Source organism: Eurytemora carolleeae, unplaced genomic scaffold (assembly GCF_000591075.1).
Source record: "Eurytemora carolleeae unplaced genomic scaffold, Eaff_2.0 scaffold639, whole genome shotgun sequence".
NCBI classification, from domain to species: Eukaryota; Metazoa; Arthropoda; class Copepoda; order Calanoida; family Temoridae; genus Eurytemora; species Eurytemora carolleeae.
This window is the reverse complement of record NW_019396548.1, coordinates 124877-149282: the sequence shown is the minus strand read 5'-3', so window position 1 is coordinate 149282 and position 24406 is coordinate 124877. Positions and strand designations below refer to the sequence as shown.

Here is a 24406-nt window from a genome sequence, read left to right as displayed (position 1 = left end):
TAATTTCGCATGATTTCTCGTAATTGGGCAAATATCCATTTTGCAAAATTCCGCGTAATTTCTAAAACATAATTTGGCAAAATTTTGTTATGATCACGCGTAATAAGCGAAACTATAAATTACGCTTAATTACGGCGTAATTTCGCGTCATTTCTACAACGTAATTTCACGAAATTTTGTAATGATTACACGCAATAGACGAAACTATAATTACGCGTAATTACGGTGTAATTTCGGCGTAATTTTGCGTAATTTCTAAGAGGTAATTTTGCGAAATTTTGTATTAATTACGCGCTATTAGCGAAACTTCAATTTCACAAAATTACGCCGTAATTTCTACAAAGTAATTTTGCGAAATTTTTAACTTTTAATTTAAATAAATCAACTAACTTACAAGGAAAATAATGTCATGCAAGTTGAATCAGAAATTTCAGCCAATACTATGTTGATGTAATTTTCATGTTCGACAACTAAAAAGTTTAACAAATGGCCAACAATTTATTTTTATCAAAAAAAAATACATAATCTATGAATTTTCAATTTTCGACGACTTGTTAATATTTCAACCTTCTTTCTCAAGTTTACCTTCCTTGTTTGAAAAAAGTGTCAATAAAATTGTCAAAATATGTTTGACATGGTTGTAGCAGGCATATCCTTACACTGTTACACATACTTTCCCGCTAAAATTATTTCTGAGAATTAATATGTACTTTATTTATTACGGAATTTTTTCGTATTACGTAATTTTGCGTAATTACACATTAATTAGTCAAAACTAGACTTTCTTTCATAAATGTAATAAACGCGTAATTAAGCATAATGCTCCTGCCTAAGTGAAAGAAAGTGTTATGCGAAACATAATTACAACTGGAAACCCTAGCAGAGAAACTGTTACAAGTAATATTCTATTAAATCAGATTACTTAGTTTATTTTATCACAAACAAAAAGGTTTTAAATGAACAATTGGAAAATGATATCTTTAACTATAGTTGTAATTTTGAATCATTTTAGCATACATTTTGACAATGTAAACTGTAAGCTTTGCCCAACTTACTATTCATTAAACTTATGTTTATATAATCTTAACAACATGTAATTGTTCATAAAAGTAAAAAAAAGTTTAATTATAAACACAATTCAATAAACCCATGGTTGATCCTGCAGCTGCAGTCCCCCGACCCTGGTTGCCTCAAGTATATAGTACATCCAGTAAACCTTCAACACCTCCTTTTCCTTTTCCACCTCCTTTACCCTTCCCACCTAGCTTACCCTTTCCGCCTAGCTTTCCCTTTCCACCCAGTTTACCTTTCCCACCTCCTTTACCTTTTCCAACCCCTTTCCCTTTTCCACCTGCTTTGCCTTTTCCGCCTCCTTTGCCTTTTCCACCGAGGAATGCTTCTAGTGGGAAACCTGGTGCACCCGGTAGGGGAGGTCCTGGTGGACCTGGTGGTGGAGGAGGAGGTGGAGGAGGGGGCGGCGGAGGAGGAGGAGCAGGTGGAGGACCCAATAATGAGGCCAAAAATTCAAAGAAATAATCAGTTCCATTGGTACCTCGTGCATGTTCCTTTAATTTGTAATGTTAAAGAAATAACATATTTTGTCCTTTAAATTACCTGCTCTGTTCCTACTAAGTCAGTGTTGCCTCTTTTCCCTGTTTCCTAAAAAGTAAAGGAATGTCCAAATTATGGATAATTATCACAGAAATTTAAGAAAATAACATATTCATTTAATCAGAAGCTTTTTTACTTTTCTTAAGTTGAGGGTAATATGCCAGCAAGGACCTCTTGACACACAGTTTGGGGGTTTTATTTAAGTCTCTGTGTTAGGGCTGGGCACGTTCCGACTGTTTTGAAATCGTTCCGTTCCGTTCTAGAACGAGGGCCTTCAGCTAAATCGTTCCGTTCTCGTTCCTCTTTTTTTTATCGTTCCGTTCTCGTTCCGTTCCGTTCTGAGTAGAAGCACGGTCTTCCCGTTCCGTTCCGTTCTTGGTGTTCTTAGTTGAAGAACGGTTGCATCCCTCTTGTTCTGTTCTTAATTAAGAACTTTTCCATCCACCGTTCCGTTCTTAGTAACGGACAATTACATCAAAGACAAAAGTTTTATAGAAAAGAGTTGGTTAAAAAGTAAAAATTACAATTTTTAAATAAAAAGTTCCTCACGGCCGTAAATAATACTTTAAATTATATATTTTAAATTTAGGGTTAAAAGAATAAGCTTAGATAATAATGTTTAATTTTGTGAGAGCGGGGGGGAGGGGCGGGAGTGCTTATATCCTTAATATGTATGTACGATACCTGCTGTTTAGTCTGAGTATTGCCAGTTTAGCAAAGACCAGGGAAGGGGGGGGGGTATGGGCGGTTTAAAGTGGTGATTTAAAATGCGTTCCCAACTTAGAACAAGTTCTTGATAAAAAGAACGTGTTAACGATTTTAACCATTCTTTTCAAGCAATTCCCGTTCCGTTCCGTTCTTTTACTAATCGTTCCAATATTTTTAAGAACGCGTTCTAAGCGTTCGTTTTTTTTTCGGAACGATCGTTCCGTTCGTTCTCAGCAAAGAACGATCGTTCCACCGTTAACGCGCCCAGCCCTACTCTGTGTAGCCACTAGCCACTGTCCACAAGTTACTTTTTTTATATGTGGAGAGGTATAGGTTTTCAGATAGAAAAAATGTCCGCTCTATTTATTGTTTTTTCCAAGGAGGTGTGGATAGGAAATCCACGTACTGCTATTTTAGGAAAAAGTAAGTAAGGAAATAGGTCTTTTTTCCTTTATGCACTGAATTGGGGCGCTAAAGATGGTCTCATAGGACAGCTGTTGGTTCCTGTGGGTTGATCTTTCTTCTTAGGTTCACAACTTTAGCTTTGGAATTAGTTAATGGTTTATTTTTCCTGCCATCAATAAAGATTTGACTGTGTAGACCAATTGAACAGAGAAGGTCAGCAACTAGCATATTTTTGGTGAACTGGTGTTCCAAAATGCTGTGCCTGTACCTGTGGACTAAGGTTGGTTCTCCTGTTAGGTGGTATACTTACCTACTTCTAAATAAACCGGAATAAGTGTAATTGATTGAATTAGTCGTCTTTGACCTTAAAAATTGGTTGTGGCATACCTTATAGGTAACCTAAAATGTGGTCTGAGCTGAAAACTTTGGAATATATGATATCCTTAATCCCGATCTAATTAATCTGGAGATTTTATTCATGGGGGAGAACAAACAATATTTAATCTGGAGATTAAGAAAAAGAGTGTAAAAGCATTAATCCCGATATCCACCTTTCTAAAGTTCCCAGCTCTGCTATCTTTTAGTTTTCACCATTACCGAAGAAATCAATGATTATGTCAGAATCACTGTTTTTTAAAGCAGACAAATGCCAGAACATTTCGGAAATTGCAGGACTAGGGCTATTTTCTAATTATTATTATTAGGTTGTCTTTAATGAATGTCACAAATAATTTTTTAGGTCAAAGATGACCTTAGGTCTTTAATCAATTTAAATTTTTTCGCTTTATTTAGAATATTCAAAAAACCATGTCTTTATGATACCTGCTTTGGTTCTGCTAGATTATCTCCAGAGTAAAAAGATTTTAAAGAATAGGAAATAAAGTTCTCTACATGTTACCTTGTTAGTTTCTATTAGGTAATGTTTCGGACTTATGCCAACACTTTGGAACAATACCAGAACAATGATAAAGTTCATCTTCTAAACAAATGCTTTAATCTTTTAGAGATTTGTAAATAAAAAATGTTTCAATCTGATTGGAAATATAAATAAAATGACTTCATGTTCAGATAATTTAGCTTTGTAATGAATGTTTGTTAATAGTTAAGAAATGACAACTTTGTATCCCTACAACTTATGTAAACTCTATCAAGATTTCATACTTGATTTTTGTTGTATCTTCCTGTATTAGACATTACAAAATCTAAAAAACTGATAAGTTAATCTTATTTTGATGCTTACTTCAATGTATAATAAAATGAAATATTGATAATTTATTTCAGTTATTCTACTGTTCCCCACTCATGACAGTCAGTAAGTCACTGAAAAATTATTCTAAAAAATGTAATATGAGTTAATAGAATAATCAGCAACAAATTAAGTCAAGAAATTAAATTTCTTAACTTTTCCTAAATATATTTTCCCAAATCTTAGAAATTTTTTTTTCCATGACTGCTTGAGGGTCCTGGCAGTCATAGAATAATTAGCACTAAATTATGCGAGATGAATGCATAAAGTGTAATAAAAATATTCAAACTTTTTCTAGCAGTGCAAATGATAAAGTGTTAACCATATTCCTGCTGGAAGCCCTTTGGTTTTTTTTAAACTATAAGCCTTGGAAAGCTTTAATATCTTGATTTAATTTTTTTTTATGACTGCCTGAGGGTCTAGGCCTACTTCCTGAAATAAGCCTGTTTTACCTCCTTTATAAAATTGTCTGATTTTGATGATCCATAGCTTTTTAGAAAAAATTGAAATTCAGGAGAAAAATAATCTTGAAAAATTTGCCCTTTTTTACAAACATTTTGCATAAATTTTGTCACAAAATTTGCACTAAATCTGACAATTATTTTATTTACTCAATAATAGAAAGTTGTATGTTTTTGTTAAGCTGATGAAAGAGTATTATAGTAGTTGAAAGACCTGAAGCTCTCTTGAGAGGAATCTTCCATAGCTGTCCTGTCCTCACAGCTGGTCAAGTAAAAAAATGGTATCATTGTGCATGGCTTGGATACCAATCAAGGTTAAACTCCTTCTTTCAGTACACCAAGCAGAAGATTAAGTTTTGTTTTAATCTATGTACATTCCTTGTTTCCCATGTAAGAAATTTTTTCAAAATACTTTTGCTATTCTTTAAGAAAAGTTGCCTCAAAAATGTTGGACTCAGTGTTGGTTAGTAGTTTTGACATTTATTGGATACAAACAAACAGACACCCAACCAAATATAGACTAGAATTACAAGGCGCTTTGCGCCCCCTCTTTCAGTAATACTTTAAGGTTTGAATGTTCATCTTCTGTTAAAAGCAGCCATTTTTTCTTCATATTTGTAAAATTCAGTTTAAAATTTTTTTCTGTTTATTTTGTTATTGTTTTTAGATCTAAATAGTTTTATTTACACAAAATAAGTAGCATGAGTTTGATTACAAATTTACATAGTGTTTTTTTTTAATGAAATATAATTACAAGGCTCTTTTGATTTTGTGTGTGGATATTAAATAGGGTCTCATTTTATTGGAAAATCTTTTTCACATTTAATGTAAGTGCAGTGCATATGTTTACTAGATGTGTGATCTACTAGTGGTGCGGATTGACTGAACAATGGTTAACATGTTCAGTTTCATCCACTGGGTATGAGTCCCTCTGTTTGTTTCCAAACACAATGTCCTATGTCTAAAGGTTTTTCCGATCTAAGCATAAGGGACCAAGGTTTATCACCATTACATGTATGCCACAATTAATTTTTGTCCTTCTCTCTATATATAGTGGCCGTGTCTATTTCCAAGTTCATTTTCTCATTCAGTTGGGATTCTGCAGGTGGATGTTTTTATTTTCAGGTTTATTTGGATGTTGGTCACATATTTAAGCTTTGAAAATTTTATTAATTTTTTATTTAATATTTAATTTACCGTCCCCAGTTAAAAAAAATTGTAAGTTGTTTTTAAATTATGTATTATCTCTTCCAGTTTATGATTTAACAATTTCTTATTTATTGTTATTTATTTTTGCTACAACAAATAAACAAATAAACATATAACATATAACATAACTTACGTAGCATGACCAATTAAACCAAGATTGTCAGTTTTTTGAAGGTATTCAAATAAAAATTTGAGGTCTACCTTTCCCCCTTCGTTTACCTTTTCCCCTCCGTTTACCTTTTCCTCTCCGCTTTTTCTTTCCCTTTTTGTTGCCCCCTCCACCAATTCCATTTATTGGAGAACCTGGAGGAGGAGGAACAGGTTCACACCCTAAACTAAGCTTTCGGAACATATATGTAGTGATTTGTAGTACTCTGATAGAATAGAAAGTGGGAGTTGGTGGAGAGTGAGTAAATAATGACAATAGCGCAGATAAAATGAAGAAATAATCTGTCCCATCTTCTCTGTTTGCTAGTTCCTGAAAATTAACAGATTGGAGAAGATATATAAAGTTATTGTCTTTATTCTTTAAGTCACCTGTGCTGATAACTTTAGAATGATGGATATCAAGATTAATGCTTAAACTCCTGGTTTTACTAAACCCGGGATTACTTTAATACACATTTTATATCCAAGAAAGAAGTATAAAATTCTACTAATAAGGGGTTTGAAAACCGGTTTTTTTTCTGGTGTTAATTGCAATTGAACTAAACATTGATTAAATAAATGTAAGTTTTGGATTAACGTTTGTTAAGACCAACGTTTAAAATGATGATAGTCCTAAAATGTGATAAAATATTTTTTTTAATAAGTTTATATTAACATGTTTAATTTTATATTTGCTTAAATGCTCTAAATAACACCTTGTGATCAGCTGAGTTTAATTCAATCGATATATGATTGTATCTGTAATTGTTATCAAACGTAACTTTTATACAGTAAGGATATCCAAAAAAGAGGATTAAGAATAAAATCAAAAGTGTGTACATTGGATACTCAGATTAAGCGATCAGGATTAAGGATATCTCATTCTAAAGTTTTCAGCTCTGATCAAGTTTGTCAAAGACCGTGCCATTTTCTCCGTTTACCATTTTCTTAAAAACAAGGAATAGAAAAAATAGAACATGTTTCCTCTTCTTACCTGAAAAGAGGTTACAAGAGTTGTACCAGGGCCTCCTTGAACTTTTTCCTGAAATTAGATTTAAAAGAATTGGCCTGAAACAAAAAATTCAACATTTTTTGTATAATTGTGTCATCAATTTTATGGAAATGTATAAAAATAAACTCTTGTGTCAAGGTAGAAAAAAAGATAGAAACTATACTTTTCATGATACCTGCTTTGGTCTTCCAAGGCTAGAACCATTGACTTCATGTACCAAGTCCTTAAGATTACATAAGCTTAAAAGAATTAGAAAACTTCTTTCTTTAAGGCATTACTTGAAAATTTTGAAACTGGCGGATTGATCTACTAAACTTGTACCAGCTGGTACTGTACTGTACTTCATTGGCCTAAATTCTGCTCTGTACAAGTTATCATATTTGATCAATTAAATGTACAATCAAATGTTACCTGTACAAACCTTTCAAGGTCAGTGCCATTTTCTCCTTGTCTCAATTTCTAAAAAATGAATTAATATAAAATAATTCAATATTCTATTGTTCATGTTACCTGCTGAGTTTCAACTAGGTAATGTTTCTTGCTAATGCCCACATTTTGAAACAAGAGCAGTACAAGGATTGGAGTCATCTGAACAAAATCTAAGAGTATTGATTGATTATTGTTGTCAACTTCTAAACTAAGCATATGTTCTTCACTCAATTCAAAAGATTTGATTTGATTTGAAAAGTGTGATAGCTGAGTTTGTCACAGGTCTAGGTTCTTTTACTTGATCAGACAAAACTTTTTCTGGGTACCGTTGTCACTTGAAATAAGGCTTACAGGAATCAAATCTTTGTAATAGCCATAGATAAAGATAGACTGCGCATAATTTTTCATCTTGAATGATATAAATGTACAGAGATGTTTTAAAGATATTCCTATTATATAGATTAACTAGGTCAGTTGTGGTGTACATGAGTTCTGTAGAGAGAAATTTAAGTTAGTTTAGTCCCTCTCATGTCCTTCTTCAGTTCTCGTCAATATGATATATTGCTTAGTGAAATATTGCTGTTCAAATAGTTCCATTCTCGGAGTTATTTTACACTCTATTATGAAATCCATTAAAACACCAAACCACCCCACTTATCATTGAAGTACACTTTGACCCCTAGAAGTATGAGTTCGAGGACTGTACAATTCTTGGTGATTTTGCGTACATAGGCTATCTATGTTTATTTATTTTTCTATGGCAATAGCATTTCCAATTTCCATAAAATGACAATTTTTTTCAAACGTTTTTGCACATCTTTTCCGCAAAAAGCGCAATAAGTTTTGCACAATTTGCGCAAAACATGATATTTTAAAGTAAATTGATCAAAATTAATAGTTTCAGCACAGCATCAAATAGCAAAAAGTTTATTTAAAATTTACCTGTAAACAAAATTGATGAATCAGGCATTTATGTCTCAAAGAAACATAATTATTATTTAAAAAGGTTTTAATCTCTGTATTTTTGTAACATGGTGGGTGTTTTTTTGAATATTTGAAACATAAACTATAAATTGATCTAACAGAATTCATAAGTTGGAATGGTAAAGGTAAAAAAACCAGAGTTTTGGAATGAAAACTTCCTTTAAATACAGTAAGTGCTATAGATGCTGAAAAAAATCTAGACCTTCTGTCTCAAGTCTTTGTTTTTGCAACTTTCTGACTTTGTGACTTTTTAATTTTCAAGAATCTTTGAAATTTTTTTCAATCCAATTTCATTTTTATCTGCGCCGCGAAGGGTCGCAAACTTAATCACCTTGAAGAAAAATCCAGATCCTGTGTTTCTGCGACTTTTTGAATTTTAAATTTTCAAGAGTTTTTTTAAATTTTTAAACCAATTTCATTTTAAAAAAGTCACAAAGTAAAAAGTCGCAAAAAGACCTAGTCTGAATTTTTTTTCAAGGTGGATAAGTTTGCGACTCTGAAATTGGATTGAAAAAAATTCAAAAATTCTTGAAAATTAAGAAAGTCACAAAGTGAAAACGTCGCATAAACACAAGGCTGGAACCTGACATATATCACACTTTCTTGGTGGGCGGTTTACACCACTTTAACAGTATAAATGCAGATATCCACTTCAAGCAAAAGGAAATTTTACAGAATAATGTTTTCAATCATAACTCTTCTTGTTGATAAATTATTGAGAAGAACAAATATGAATTTAAGTTATGATATGTAGCTGGATAAGTTTGACTTCCTAATATTTGTATTTAAAATCAAAACTAGAGAAGCTATGAGGTCACAATGTTGTAGATTAGAACGCAAAAAAAGAAGATTTAACTGAACTAAATACTTATATTACCTACCTTCTGTTTTTACAAAGGACATTCGCCAATCAAGTGAAACAATAAAATATAAAACTTAAATATGACATAACGAATTCATTAGTTTTAGATAGAGATGGACATCTTTTTTTAAACAAACGAAGTTTTTTCATGAAAAAGGGTATCATTAAAAAAAACTAATGATGAATGAACAAAATGGATCTTTCAGAAAATGAATAAATGATCGTTTTTAAAAACGAACAATGTTTTCCTACAGTATGTTTGGCTCCTATATTAAGTTTTGTTTTCCTGCAGTATGCTTGGTTCTTACAGTATATTTGGTTCTTACAGTATGTTTTTCTTCCTACATTATGTTGTTCTTCCTCCAGTATGTTTGTCTTCCTCCAGTATGTTTGTCTTCCTCCAGTATGTTTGTCTTCCTCCAGTATGTTTGTCTTCCTACAGTATATTTTATTCCTACAGTATGTTTGGTTCCTATAGTATATTTGGTTCCTTCAGTATGTTAAAACTGTAAATGATTTTATAATTATTAACAAATTCATAAACTAATTATATTTATTATTTAACGAAACAAACATTAAAATCTTAAAAAATTAAAAAACAAAACCCAACGACTTAAAATGGTTTACACAAATTTTTTTACTGTACAAACTAATTTTCCAAAAGTTTATGAAAATACCATAGTTTTTATTACATGAACATGTTTTTACCAAATTAATAAAAACAATATTTTTTTGATTGAAATTTATTTTTTCAAACAAACTTTAAAAAAAAGATATTTTTTTAACTGAATTGGAATGATTTATTTGAAGGAACGATCGTTCAGTGAGTAATCAAACGAAATAGATGGAAAATTAATGATAATTTTAAGAACAAATTGAATCAAACTTTTTTGAAGCAATTGAAAAAGCCGAAACGATCAAAATGAAAAAAGCCGACCGCGTCCATCTTTAATTAGAGAACATTGTCAGATAAGTGAGAAATATATATTTTCAATTAAAAAGAATTCATTAATTCTTTTTCTCAAATCAATTCAAGCTGTGGTAAAATGTACAGGGTGTTTAAAAAAATCCGCTCTATGAGACAAAGTAGCACTTTTGGACATTTTGATCACTGGATATCAATAAGAGGTATACAGGGTGCGTGCGGTATTCTTCTACCAAATTGATATATCTCTAAAACTCACAATGGTATTTTTTTCAGTAAATTCAGTAAATACTTTGAAGATTAAAGTGATAAGGGACTGTATTGCGTTGTAAGGAGTTCTATTGACATCCTTCTCGACGCAGGACTACGCAAAATAATCAAGGGGATATAAACCTGGGAAGTTGATGGGCCACAAGTTTGTGTCCCAGACGTGCTTCATGTGCACCCTGCAACCCATATCCTCTTCTGCTTCATTGCAATGCTAATAAACTGGCACCTTCTATAGATATTCAATTTATACCCTATCTTCATCTTCACAATCTTCCTCACCAGCCAATCGCTATTGCCCAGCAACCTCGCGATCTGCCTGATGAACATGCCCAGGTGGTCATCGATCATGTTTTGCATGTTATGGAAGATTTCCTGGCTGTGACTGTTCCCTTCAGCGATGATTTTTTTTTCCAATTTCTAAGAGAGGCTTTCTGGCTGGCCTTAATTATCAAATAAATGCCGGAATTTCAATTGAATTTTCAAAAGATACATGCTTAGAGAGCCCTGTGCTTGCCTGAATCTCCCTGCTAGTCTTCCTGTCGCGCAACAGGGTAACAACAATCCAGCTGTTGGTCATTGCCGTAGCCCCCACTAGTCAAGATATCCAATTAAACCTGGATCAGCTGATCAATTTACAACATTTCAAAAATTCATTTTCTTCATGACTAAAAATTGATTTTAATTTGGTCTGCACATACCGCTAGCACCCTGTAAAGCACACAAATTTAAGAAGTAAGAGGAGTTTGAAATTTGACATTTTGGCTTGGTTGAATTTTATCGCATAAATTTCAATTTATTGACTAAAACCTTAAAATTCTTATTCTGAACATATTAATTGATATTCTTGGTAATGGTGAAAACCAAAAAATTTCCATGGTGATATCCCAGTTGACTCCCAGTTCTGTGGTGATGTCCCAGATGACATGCAGTTCTGTGGTGATGTTCCAGACGACTCCTAGTTCCATGGTGATGTCCCAGATGACTCCCAGTTCCATGTTGATGTCCCAGACGACTCCCAGTTCCGTGGTAATGTCCTAGTTGATTTCCAGTTCCATGGTGATGTCCCAGATGACTCCCAGTTCCGTGGTGATGCCGCAATTGACACCCACTTCCGTGATTCAGGCTACTCCCACTTATGTTATGTTGTAAGGTCCCAAGAGAGTACTACCATTTGTGAGAACCCAGGAGACTCCCATTTTTGTTGTGAGGTCCCAAGATACTCCAACTTCCCTGGTGAAGTTACAGAAAACTCCCCAGTCTATACTAATGTCCCAGAAAAAGTCTTTATCCAGTTCCAAGAGGACTTGTCAGTCATCTGCGCAAAGGGAAAGGGAGCAGAGAAACAAACAACATAAAAAAATTGAAGAATTAAATGCATATTTGGCCGTGGAGTGCAAAAAATAATGTATTTTAAAATAGTAATCTATTGTAATGATGAATTTAATGAAACCTAACTATAAATTAGAATGTATGCAAATGATAAAGCTTTGTTAAAACAAATATTTAGATATTAATTTTCCTCTTTAATATGTTCTTCTTTTTTCTTATTTATCTCATTTACACTTTAAGGCATTTCCTAATTACTCTGGAGCAGGTAGGAGAGATTACAAAGTATTTTTTTAAAATGAAATATAATTACAAGGATATTTTGATTTTGCTTGTGGACAATGAATAGGGCCTCATTTTATTGGAAAAACTTGTTCACATTTATTGCAGGTGCATATGTTTACTAGATGTGTGTTCACTGTTCAACTTGTGAACGTGGTGCGGATTGATTGAGCAATGTTCAGTTTTCATCCACTGGGTATGAGTCCCTCTGTCTGTTTCCAAACTTAATGTCATATCTCACAAGGTTTTTCTGATCTAAGCACAAGGGACCAAGGTTTATCACCATTACATGTATGACACAATTGATGTTTGTCCTTCTCTCTATATATAGTGGCCGTGTCTATTTCCAAGTTCATTTTCTCATTCAGTTGGGATTCTGCAAGGTGGATGAGTTTCTACAGAACCTTGAGTATCAGTTTTCTTCTTTATATTTAACCCTAAATGTTTGCCTTCTTCAGTCAGGTTTACATGTTGTATAAATGTACTTCAGGCAGTATTGGCAAACCTGTTTCTGTTATCAGGTTTATTTGGCTGCTGGTCACATATATCAGCTGAATTTACATACCCTGTTCCAGAAGGTTTTCCTGCAGCCAGAATATTTTTCGCCAGCCAGGCAATTTTCTTTCCCTGTCCTTTCTAATTTTGGAAGGCTTCTTTTTTTTCCTTCCCATGGAACCTGAGGTCTAGGTATGGAGGAGAAGGTGGAATCTTGGGGTCTATTGACTGATGAGAAGGTAAGTGTTTCCTTCCCATTCTCAGTCTCCAGAGACATGCTAGCCTGGAATTATACTGATATACACTAATTGTATAATCTTAGGATAACATGTAGGGTTTCTAGTGAAAAGGAAAAATTGTTTTGAAAACATTTTTTTGCAACCGTTTTGCTTTAATTTTGCATTTTGTTCTCTGGCGAAAATTGCCAAAAATGTGAAATTGCTGCAAAATATAAAATGCAAAAATGTAGCAAAAAAATGCTAAAATTTCGCAAAATATGCAAAAAATAGTGTGAAAATTTCACAAAGAAAATGGAAATTATTCAAAAAAAAACCAAAATATAATAATATAATAACAAATCCAAAAATTTAATGAACAAGTTGCGAAAATTCATCAAGAAAGAATTTTGAGAATACAAGACTCATTTTCAAGGAGGGATTGATCTGCGAGCCCAATTAATGGGTTAACACAAAATATAAATATAGCTTTAAAAACCACTAGGAGACATCAGACAGTTCATAGATTTGCTTGAAAATACTTTCTCGACAGTTAAGATCTTTCTTCTTAAAACACAATATAAATTCTACTACAAGAAGAACCAGAACAATTCAGAAACTTAAAAAGATATCTAGTGAAATCAAATTCTCTTCATCAAACATTTATAGGAAGAGAAATTATTTATATGACATAATATAACTTCAAATATTGAGCTATAAGAGCAGAGAATTCCACAAGTTATTTTAAGCAATTACTTGTTGGAGCTATAAAACTCATGGTTTTTACGAAATTTTTGCATCTTGCTCTAGCTCTAGTGTACTGCAGCTGTTAGCGAATGCAGATAAAATCTCACCCCTGCACAAGACAGTATTTACCCCTGTGTTTCGATGCTGCTGTAGACATAAGAAGCGTCAGCAGAATCTAGTATTTTGCATTATATGTTATGTATCCGGTTTTTAACTGTACGGCGTCATTTCTTTCTAGAATATTCAGTGTAATCTAATCTTTCAAAGAGACAGTATATACTGATATTTATATGATTATAGTGAGTAGATTCCAAGGACCACAGTGGTGAGTTCTTCTATTTATTATTCTTAATGATGTCAATTTTATGTTACCCTTTTAAAATTCTTCTTCACAGTTTTTTATCGCTGAGTAGATTATAATTTCTTAGGATATGAAATTTATTAAGATTTGATTTACTTAAGCTTTTCTGTGATACATGTATATATGTTGATTCTAATCGAATTTATATTTCCCAGATTGAATCCTTAAATATATGTAGAAGCTTTATCATGAGTTTTTATGGAGATGTTATCTGTTAGAAGAGAGGGTTCCATTTCAAAGATCCATAGGAATACTAGCCGGTATATTTTCGTTCTTTTTTAAGCCACTAGGGTGGTTTCGAAACAGCAGCATTTACAAACGGTTGTGTTTGGTTCCAAGGTCAGCTGAATACTTTTAAGATCTAGCTATTTATTTATGCATGGAGGTTTTTCCATGTTTACAAATTTGTTTATATGGATTTATCAAAAAACTTTTATACAATGTTATCATGTACATACATTTGTAAATTAATTAAGAAGAAATCTAATAGTTTACGGATACATTTTTTCGTTTTTTCTTGCCAAAATTGCTACTAATTTTATTGAAGAAGCAACAGTTCAAAAGAAAAATCTACATTATATATGATAGGATAGCATACTTTTATGGAATATGACTGGGAGATACTACAAACACAGTGTGTGTTATCTCTTATTGGAAAAGGCTACAAATAACTGTGTGCATGTTTTCACATAAACATACACGGGATCGAGTTTTCTTTTTATACTAAAGAAAATTGTTGTTAGCTTCATAACGAGAAACATTGACCGTTCATCGTTAATGTTGAGGATACATAATTTAGGATAAAAGACAAGATCATTATAGTTGAGAAATATATTTATATCAAGGAAGATCGACTTTTATTAGATAAAGCCACAAATAACTATGTGCATGTTTTAACTGCCACAAATAAATTTGTGCATGTTTTTTTTAGTGGAAGTATTAATAGTTTCAACAGCGAAAAGATTAAAGAAGTATAATATAATTTTTATTTATGCAATTTGCTTCAGGAATCAATCATTCAATCAATCAAACAGTAGAAATTGAAAACGAGATTGAAGCTAGACTCAAAAAAAGATTTATGTTGAGGAATTTAAGTCATGATATGTAAATAATTAAGAGTTTTTTACATTCAGTATAGTTAAATAAAATTTGAGGGTGTGCTTGATTTAGACTTAAAGCCTCAATCTAAGCTAAGGAAGATTCGAGTGTGGGGGGTTTTTATTTTAAACGATGCAGACCGTCATGAGGTAATATTACACAAGAGAGCTTATCCTTTGCTAGACCTTTTTAATCTTACAAGTTCACAGTTCCATACGTCCACCTTCTATATATAAAAAGAGATAAATTAATTTATGAATTCAAGTTAGTTCCTGCACAGAAGTTCTATTTTTACCGTTATATTTACGGTGAAAAAGTTCCTCTCCAAGATCAAACAGCCCGGAAGAATACTGCTATTTTTAGTATGACAACATGTTATACTTCTCCTAATGTTTAATCAAGCATTGAAATTTTTAGTCGCATTTAATATTTAATTTACAGTGCTCAGTAAAAAAAAGTAAGCTGTTTTTAAATTTTGTATTTTCTCTTTCAGTTTATGGTTGAACAATTTCTTATATATTGTTATTTATTTTTGCTACAACAAATTTATACAAATAAACATATTACATATAACATAACTTGCATAGCAGGACCAATTAAACCATGATTGGCAGTTTTTTAAAGGTATTCAAATAAAAATTTTAGGTCTACCTTTTCCCCTCCGTTTACCTTTTCCCCTCCGTTTACCTTTTCCTCTCCGCTTTTTCTTTCCCTTTTTGTTGCCCCCTCCACCAATTCCATTTATTGGAGAACCTGGATTTCGGAACATATATGTAGAAATTTGCAGTACTCTGATAGAATAGATAGTGGGTTTTGGTGGAGAGTGAGTAAATAATGACAATAGCGCAGATAAAAGGAAGAAATAATCTGTCCCATCTTCTCTGTTTGTTAGTTCCTGAACATAGCAGATTGGAGAAGACATTTAAAGTAATTGTCTTTATTCTTTAAGTCACCTGATCAAGGTTGTCAAAGACCATGCTATTTTCTCCATTCACCATTTTCTTAAAATGAAGGAATAGAAAAAATTAGAACATTTTTCCTTTTTTTTACCTTTAGAGAGGTTACAAGGGCTGTGCCAGGGGCGCCTTGAACTTTTTCCTGAAATTAGATTTAAAAGCAATATATTTTAAAGAGTTTTTATCTTTTTAATATGATTAAACTGTGAAAAAGATTGGTTTTGTGTCTTCTATCATCAATTTTATGGAAATGTATAAAAATAATCTCTTGTGTCAAGGTAGAAGAAAAACAAAGAAACTATACTTTTCAAGATACCTGCTTTTGTCTTCCAAGGTCAGAACCATTGACTTCATTTATTAAGCCCTTAAGATTACATGAGCTTAAAAGAATTAGAAAACTTCTTTCTTTAAGGCGTTACTTGGAAATTTTGAAACAGGGGGATTGATCTACTAAACTTGTACCAGCTGGTACTGTACTGTACTTCATTGGCCTTAATTCTGTTCTGTACTGTGTATAATATTTTATCAATTAAATGTACAATCAAATGTTACCTGTACAAGTCTTTCAAGGTCAGTGCCATTTTCTCCTTGTCTCAATTTCTAAAAAATGAATTAATATAAAATAATTCAATATTCTATTATTCATGTTACCTGCTGAGTTTCAACGAGGTAATGTTTCTTGCTAATGCCCACATTTTGAAACAAGAGCAGTACAAGGATTGGAGTCATCTGAACAAAATCTAAGAGTATCTGCGACTCTGCGCGGTGCAGATCAAAATGATATTGGATTGAAAAAAATTCAAAAATTCTTGAAAATTAAGAAAGTCACAAAGTGAAAACGTCGCAGGAACACACGGCTGGAACATGATATATATCACACTTATTTGGGGGGTGGTTTACACCACTTTAACAGTATAAGTGCAGATATGCACTTCAAGCAAAAGGAAATTTCACAGAATAATGTTTTCAATTATAACTCTTCTTGTATTAGAACTATTAAGAAGAACAAAAATGATTTTATTTTCTGATATGTAGCTGGATAAGTTTGACTTCCTAATATTTGTACTTAAAATAAAAACTAGAGGAGCTATGAGGTCACAAGGTTGTAGATTAGAACGCAAAAAAAGAAGATTTAACTGAACTAAATACTTATATTTTCACCTTCTGTTTTTACAAAGGACATTCGCCAATCAAGTGAAACAATAAAATATAAAACTTAAATATGATTCATTAGTTTTAGATAGAGATGGGCATCTTTTTTTTTGAACAAACAAAGTTTTTTTTCATGAAAAAGGGTGTCATTAAAAAAAACTAATGATGAATGAACAAAATGGATCTTTCAGAAAATGAAAAAATGATTGTTTTTAAAAACGAACAATGTTTTCCTACAGTATGTTTGGCTCCTATATTAAGTTTTGTTTTCCTGCAGTATGCTTGGTTCTTACAGTATATTTGGTTCTTACAGTATGTTTTTCTTCCTACATTATGTTGTTCTTCCTCCAGTATGTTTGTCTTCCTCCAGTATGTTTGTCTTCCTCCAGTATGTTTGTCTTCCTCCAGTATGTTTGTCTTCCTACAGTATATTTTATTCCTACAGTATGTTTGGTTCCTATAGTATATTTGGTTCCTTCAGTATGTTAACGAAACAAACATTAAAATCTTAAAAAATTAAAAAACAAAACCGAACGATTTAAAATCGTTTGGTTTAAAAATTTAAATAAACGAAATACATGGAAATTTAATGAAAATTTTAAGAACAATTTTAATCAAACTTTTTTGAACAATTAAAAAAAAGAACAAAATGGATTGTTCATGAAGGATGAATGATCAAAATGAAAAAAAGCTGACCTCGTCCATCTCTAGTTAGAGAACATTGTCAGATAATTGCATAAAGTGAGAAATTTATATTTTCAATTAAAAAAAATCATTAATTCTTTTTCTCAAATAAATTAAGTTGTGGTAAAATGTACAGGGTGTTTAAAAATATCCGCTCTATTAGACAAAGTACCACTTTTGAACATTTTGATCACTAGATATCAATTAAAGGTATACAGCTGGTGCGTGTGGTATTCATCTACCAAATTGATATCTCTTTAAAACTGACAATGATATTTTTTTTGATACATTTTTTTAAGGATGTTATTTTAGTCATAACAAACATATTTACCTTTTAAAACTGCATTTTGCAGCAACGACCTACTCCACACATTTCCTGAAGCCACAACAGGCATAGACGACTTTTGCTTGCCGGAATTCATTGAATACTCTGGAGATTTCAGCGATAATGGACTGTGTTGCGTTGTAAGGAGTTCTAATGACATCCTTCTTTACTAAGGACTACACAAAATAATCGAGGGGATTCAAACCTGGGAAGTTGATGAGCACAAGTTTGTGTCCCAGACGTGCTTCATATGCGCCCTGCAACCCATCCTTTTCTGCTTCATTACAATGCTAATAAACTGATACCTTCTATGGATGTAGGATTTATACCCTATCTTCACCTTCACAATCTTGCTCACAAGCCAATCGCTATTACCCAGCAACCTCCCAATCTGCCTGAAGGACATGCCCAGGTCATCATCGATCATGTTTTGCATGTTATGGACGATTTCCTGGCTGTGACCGTCCTTTCAGCACAATTTTTTTCCAATTTCCAAGAGAGACTTTTTGGTTGGCCTTAGTTATCGAATAATTGCCGAAATTTTGATTGAATTTTCAAAAGCTTGCCTGAATCACCCCTCCTAGTCTTCCTGGCGTGGAACAGGATAACGATGACCCCGCTGTTGGTCATTGCCGTAACCCTCCTGATCAAGATATCCAATTAAACTTGGATTAGCTGATCAATTTAAGATTATACAATGGCAAAAAAGTCATTTCAAAAATTCATTTCTTTCATGACTAGAAATTTATTTCAATTTGGTCTACGAATACCGCTTGCACCCTGTTAAACACACAAATTTAAGAAGTAAGAGCAGTTTGAAATTTTACATTTTGGCTTGGTTCAATTTTATTGCATTATGGAATTTCATTTGGGTCTGAAAGCAAATCTTCTAAACAAATCAAAAAAATCTTGAAAATGGCTTTTAAGTATCACAAAGAATGAGCAACAAAAACATTATGCCTGGCCTTTTAACGGAATTTTGATGCAAATTTCATCATGCAAAACATCCTTCGAGGCTGCGTTGAGCCAATTATCATTATATCAATTTAATAATTTTTTGTAATTGTAAAACCCTTATTATAATCTTTTGAAATAAATTGTGATTGCAATGATAATAGCAGTGTTCAACTAAGCCAAAATGCCAAAGGTCATTACTTCTTAAATATATGTGGTAGATACCTATAATGAATATTAATGGATCAAAAATGTTACATAGATTTAAAAATGTCTAAAATTCTAAAAGTTTGTAAAAGAGCATTTTATGAGACCCAGCTGTATTTATGTATCTTTATAGAAAATGGCAATTATTTTCTAAAGATTTTGTTATTTATATATATATTTAGCTGGTTTGTTGTTTTGACTGTTTGTGTCCAATACGCGCCAAAATAGCTAAACCAATCTAGCCCATTTTTTTGTGGGACCTCACATGATCCCTGAGAAGACTTATGGATAGAGCTGGGCGTGTTTCTATTTTTTTATATTGTTCATTCCTCGTTTTAGAAGGTGTACCTTAAGCTGGATTGTACGTTCCTGGTTTGTTCTTTTTCCAATCATTCCATCCCTGTTCTGTTCTATTCCGTTCTTTGTTTTCTTGATTGAGAACGGTTCCAGCCCTTAGTTAACAATGAATTGTTAACAGTAAAGAACATTAAAGATTTTTATCTTTCCACATTTTAGATTTTTTTACCTTCCTTGCACGAGAGATGTCATTACAATAATGTAACATAACGTAAAATGTAAGTTTTTCACGTTACATCACTATAATAAGAAACGTTTGGATAGTTTCTACATAACTTGAAACTTATTGTTATAGGAGCTTATACCTTATGATAACATTTAATGGGAACAAAAACCTTGTTTTTCTAAAATAAACGACATGTTTGACTGTAACATAAAGAAAGGTTTGGTTTCAATGGAGAGATTGAAAATCTAAAGTTTTAAAAATCAATTGTGATTTGATTGCATATTGTAACAAAAGGATTTCTATTTTAAAGTTAAAGTTTTAAAAAGTGTATCTTTGTAGAACTGAAAAGTTAGAAATGGTTTATTAATTAATTAATCAGAGAATAACAGAGAATAAATTTCAATAGTGTAACACATAACATTTAAAAAGATGTATTTCTGTTAATCAAAAGGTTTCATATCTTTCTCTGAATTCTAAATTGATTAGCTTAACGTTTGATATATGTCTGATGAAAATGTTGTTCATAAAACATCAGGTATAAGGGCTTAGTTTTAAGTTCAAAAGTGTAAAAATAATTCTACCATTCAAAACGTTTCAAAACGTCTCGATCTATTAATGAAAGAGATGACTGATGGTTTTTTTTTATTTCAAGTTTAAAGATAACAAGTTTATTTTTCAATCACTATATCTTTGCAACCTTCAGGTTGGTAATATATGGGGAGTAGAAAATTTTACAAAAACTCAGTTCCTTTCTAAAGTGTAAACTAAAAAAGCCTGTTAAAGGGAGTGTTCGCGAAAAATGAAAGGGGGTATAGGCTTAATGCGATAAAAAAGCTCTTTTGGTCGATACTAATCTTACTTCTATCTGTTGCGTCTATAAGGAGAAAATTGTTAGAAACGACTCACACGGAAGAACGCAGCGCCCATACAAATTCGGAAAGATGCAACAGTCAACTCGGATCGTAAACAAATCAATTTAATTCCAAACAAATCATTCAGATATTACAAACAATAGTAATCGGTTATTTTTCGACGCATTCATATATAGTTAATATTTCATAATATTTTTGATTTTGTTTTTTTAGATTAATTTTCGCTGGCGCTGGATTTTCGAACATTCCTGGAAAATATGAAAATGTCGTCTTCATTATCAAAAATCCTCGAAACAGGAAAAAATGTAACTCTCAAATCATGAAAAATACAAAATATTATGAAATATCAACTATTTACGAATGCGTCGAAAAATAATCGATGACTATTGTTTGTAATATCTGGATAATTTGTTGGGAATTAAATAGATTTTTTTACGATCCGAGTTGAATGTTGCATCTTTCTGAATTTGTATGAACACTACGTTCTTCGGTGTGAGTCGTTTTTAACAATTTTCTCCATATAGACGCAACAGATAGAAGTAAGATTAGTAGCGATCAAAAGCGCTTTTTATCGCATTAAGCCTATACCCCCTTTCATTTTTCGCGAACACTCCCTTTAATGAATATTATGAGTTGTTAAATATAAGAAGTTGTATAAAGATTTTAGTGTTATTTAGTGAGCTTTATGTGACATGCTATTAGTGAAAATTCTTCTAAATGTTTCTGGGGCATTAAAGGTTTTAGATTTGCCATTATTCAATGGAAACCCCTAAATCTTTGGAAAAGGAAGACGGCATTTAAGAAATTTACAAGAATTTGATTCTATAAAACAAAAGATTTACTTTTAGCTAAATAATCAACTTATAAAGTGGAACGGGCTTGTGTAGACACTGTACGATTGTTGTTTTCTGTTTATTTGTCTATTTGAAATCATAACTTCAGTCGGCAAGGTTCATGTTTTACCAGGGTGAACATTTTGAAAATGTAGAAAAATGCAATAAATATTTTATCAATAGTAAAAAGTGTGTTATGTTTTGATTATCAATAGATTTTTATGAAACTTTGTAAGGGAATAGAAAACTTGTTATTAATCGATTCAATAAAAAAGACAAAAGTCACAAATATTTAGCATTTGCATTTAAACCCTGAAAATATTTTCATTTTAGTTTGTAAACTGAAACTAATTTTAATTTTTTACTCCCCAAAGTAGCAAAAAAAAAATAATTGAACATTCGCCACAAATTATAATTTTCTTATCTCTATATCTTTGCAAGCTTATGTTTTCTGTTGGATGAGAAAAACTAAAGTAATTGAGTTTTTGTGATAAACTCATATTTCTGATCCCTTTATCTTTACTACCCAATGTTGCACACCATAAGTATTTCAAACTATGAATTTTATTAAATCAAATAATCTAAGTTTAAAATTTTTGTTTGTATCTTACAAACATTTTCGTAAAATTAAGGGTGCAAGGTAGAGATATTAACGTTTTGATTTTTCTAAGTTCTGCTTTTGAATTATGATAGTGTTCATGAAAAGAATAAAACATTTTAAATGTTACATTGCACATTATGCAATTTTATGGCATAGAGTACCTATTATGTTACACGTTATATGTTTATTTGTATACATTTGTTTGTAGCAAAGAACACTAATAATAATTATCAAATTGTATTAAAGAATTTAACAAAATAAATCACTAAATATTCCAAAGCTTGATTCAACATTGGAAGAAGTTTCCTGAGGAAAGCAGAATAACATTGTGTTATGTCAAAAATAACTTGTGTTAAAATTGAATGTTGAACTTGAAGCAAAAAGTAATGGTTCAAAAGGATCCATGAGAAAATTAGATTAAATTAAATATTTATATATATACTTGTCTGTCTGTTTTTGCTTAATAAACGTCAAAACAGAAAAATCTGCAAAATCTTACATTTAAAAATATGAAGTAAAAATGGCTGCTTGAAGATCAACATTCAAACTCTTGAATTGTTGCAAAAAGAGGGGCGTCTGTTTGTTTGCATCCAGTAAATTTTCATGCGGCCTACTGCTTACTAGGGCCGGGCGTCGTTCCTGGGGAATGATCGTTCTTTCACAAGAACAAACAGAACGATCAAGAATGATCCCATTGTTCTGAAAAAAGAGCGAATTCATGCATTCTTAAAAATGTTGGAACAATTTGTAAAGGAACAGAACAGAATTTTTTGAAAAGAATGTTTAAAATCAGGAACAAGTTCATATTATCAAGAACACATTTTAAGTTGAGAATGGAACAAGAACAGAACGATTGAAAAAAAGGAACAAGAACGGAACAATCTAGCTGAAGGCCCTTGTTCTAGAACGGAGCAGAACAATTTCAAAAAAGTTAGAACATGCCCAGCCCTACTACTGCTTACTGCCTGAAATAGGTCTGTTTTATCTTTGCTTGATACCAATAAAAAAGGTCAATATTCTGATGATCTTTTTTGAAAGCTGAAATCAAGGAAAATATTAATTTTGAACAACATGCTTCGTTTTTAGTTTAGTTTGCACTTGTTTGTGATGATTTTTTACACAGATTTAGCAAAGAAGAGTCAACACTTATCACATATTTTTTCATTGACATACATTCTATAATATCATAATTGAAAATGAGCAAATTGCTTGTACAACATTTTCAAACTTTTTTTTTAACCCTGCAATCTTGCTGAGATAATTGGCAGAAGCTGAACTTTTATTAAATAATGTAAACATTTGTTAATTATTTGAACTAGTATGGCTGAATGCTTTCCAAAAATATATGAAATGTGATGTAATAGAAATGTCTAAAACTTGTGCAAAATGTAAATTTTAAAAAATTGCAATTTTGCTTTTTCTTCTTTACAGCAATACTTAATGATATGATATATAACTTTATTATAAAAGAATTTTGCAAAAGTTACATATCATTTCGCAAATCTAAATTTCTAAGGTATATTAAATTGTAAACCAAAGCTTTATTTTTGTTTTAGTCATCTTGAGTTTGAAGTGTGGAGGTGCAGGACATTATTAGATGTTTGATTTTATTTGATTTGACAATGGATGGATTTGGTAATAATTGATAACATCTGTCATTGTGTAAAACATCTTAAGCTTTGAAATATATTGACTAATACCCTAAGTTCTTCATTTTAAACCTAAATATATCTATAAATAAAGTATGTACTTAAACCCTTTTCTGTTAAAATATTAAGAGTGATAAATTAGTCAAGGTAAAGCTTGTTAGCTTTGTTAAACATTTAAAAATTTTTAAAATTCAATTAAAGTTTATAGAAAATTAAGTAAATGGAAAATTTTAAAATATATGATTATAAAGATAAAAAGGTGGTCTTAAAATATTTAACAAGATTCTATATAAACCAGGTTTCAATTGGGGACGTTTTTTAAACCAGCAATTTTTTGAACTTTGAATAAACATTTATAAAGAATGCTTTTCAAAACTTAGTAACATTATAATTTATGTTATACCTAACCTAATTAAGGAAATGAGGTAGGTATAAAACTTACATAAGCCAATTAAATGAGTTTGTAATTGATTTTTCTTAAAGTAAGTCTTTCACATAAAATTAGTTTATTTTTAAACAAATCTAAAGCTACGATGCTTGAACAGTTAAACCTAGAATAAAAAAACTCCTTCTCAAAGAGACTGATGTAGAAATTTCTAGTGATTTCAATTTCAAGAGGGGTATGCCTGATTCACATTGATATCTTTCAAACCTGATCTGATGAAAAGTTTAGAATTCATCTTTTTTAAGCTTTAACAGTGTTTAATTTTGACAATTTTTTCTTCAATAATTGTAAATGCAACATTTTTAAGATAAAACATAGATATTCTATTCATTTTTGTTCAAACAAAGTTTAAAAGGTCACTGCTGTCAATCAGACATGCATTGTGCAAACTGAGGATCCCTTAAAATGATTT

General features: G+C 31.6%; 2 protein-coding genes and 2 long non-coding RNA genes across 4 annotated transcripts; 1 reads left to right on the top strand and 3 right to left on the bottom strand.

Moving 5' to 3' along the window:
- Positions 1 to 913: 913 nt before the first annotated feature.
- On the bottom strand, positions 914 to 4069 carry LOC111705303 (translation initiation factor IF-2). Its single transcript, XM_023477803.1, has 4 exons — positions 3965 to 4069; positions 3623 to 3703; positions 1615 to 1659; positions 914 to 1565 (listed from the first exon to the last, which is right to left on the bottom strand). Exons 2-4 carry the CDS (start codon positions 3698 to 3700, stop codon positions 1191 to 1193), a joined length of 498 nt encoding a protein of 165 aa, XP_023333571.1. The 5' UTR covers positions 3701 to 3703; positions 3965 to 4069; the 3' UTR covers positions 914 to 1190.
- A 1623-nt stretch (positions 4070 to 5692) lies between these two features.
- On the bottom strand, positions 5693 to 8251 carry LOC111705299 (uncharacterized). The gene is made up of 6 exons (XM_023477794.1): positions 8171 to 8251; positions 7310 to 7387; positions 7211 to 7258; positions 6975 to 7022; positions 6782 to 6829; positions 5693 to 6118 (listed from the first exon to the last, which is right to left on the bottom strand). The coding sequence occupies exons 2-6, from the start codon at positions 7385 to 7387 to the stop codon at positions 5819 to 5821; spliced, it is 522 nt and encodes a 173-aa protein (XP_023333562.1). The 5' UTR covers positions 8171 to 8251; the 3' UTR covers positions 5693 to 5818.
- Positions 8252 to 13593: 5342 nt separating this feature from the next.
- On the top strand, positions 13594 to 23186 carry LOC111705301 (uncharacterized). Its single transcript, XR_002765980.1, has 3 exons — positions 13594 to 13659; positions 13851 to 13955; positions 22728 to 23186. It is a non-coding gene; the product is annotated as an uncharacterized LOC111705301 (long non-coding RNA).
- LOC111705300 (uncharacterized) lies at positions 16065 to 16970 on the bottom strand. Its single transcript, XR_002765979.1, has 4 exons — positions 16911 to 16970; positions 16401 to 16478; positions 16302 to 16349; positions 16065 to 16113 (listed from the first exon to the last, which is right to left on the bottom strand). It is a non-coding gene; the product is annotated as an uncharacterized LOC111705300 (long non-coding RNA).
- Positions 23187 to 24406: the final 1220 nt, after the last annotated feature.

What these genes read in the sequence shown, in the direction of transcription:
- LOC111705303 (XM_023477803.1), bottom strand. Translation starts at nt 3,700, where the DNA reads ATGAACTTTATCATTGTTCTGGTATTGTTCCAAAGTGTTGGCATAAGT. An exon ending in ACCTAATAGAAACTAACAAG is followed by an intron (nt 1,660 to 3,622) that starts GTAACATGTAGA and finishes TTTACTTTTTAG; the next exon opens with GAAACAGGGAAAAGAGGCAA. An exon ending in ACTTAGTAGGAACAGAGCAG is followed by an intron (nt 1,566 to 1,614) that starts GTAATTTAAAGG and finishes TACAAATTAAAG; the next exon opens with GAACATGCACGAGGTACCAA.
- LOC111705299 (XM_023477794.1), bottom strand. Translation starts at nt 7,387, where the DNA reads ATGACTCCAATCCTTGTACTGCTCTTGTTTCAAAATGTGGGCATTAGC. An exon ending in ACCTTGAAAGGTTTGTACAG is followed by an intron (nt 7,023 to 7,210) that starts GTAACATTTGAT and finishes TGTAATCTTAAG; the next exon opens with GACTTGGTACATGAAGTCAA. An exon ending in CTCTTGTAACCTCTTTTCAG is followed by an intron (nt 6,119 to 6,781) that starts GTAAGAAGAGGA and finishes GTTAATTTTCAG; the next exon opens with GAACTAGCAAACAGAGAAGA.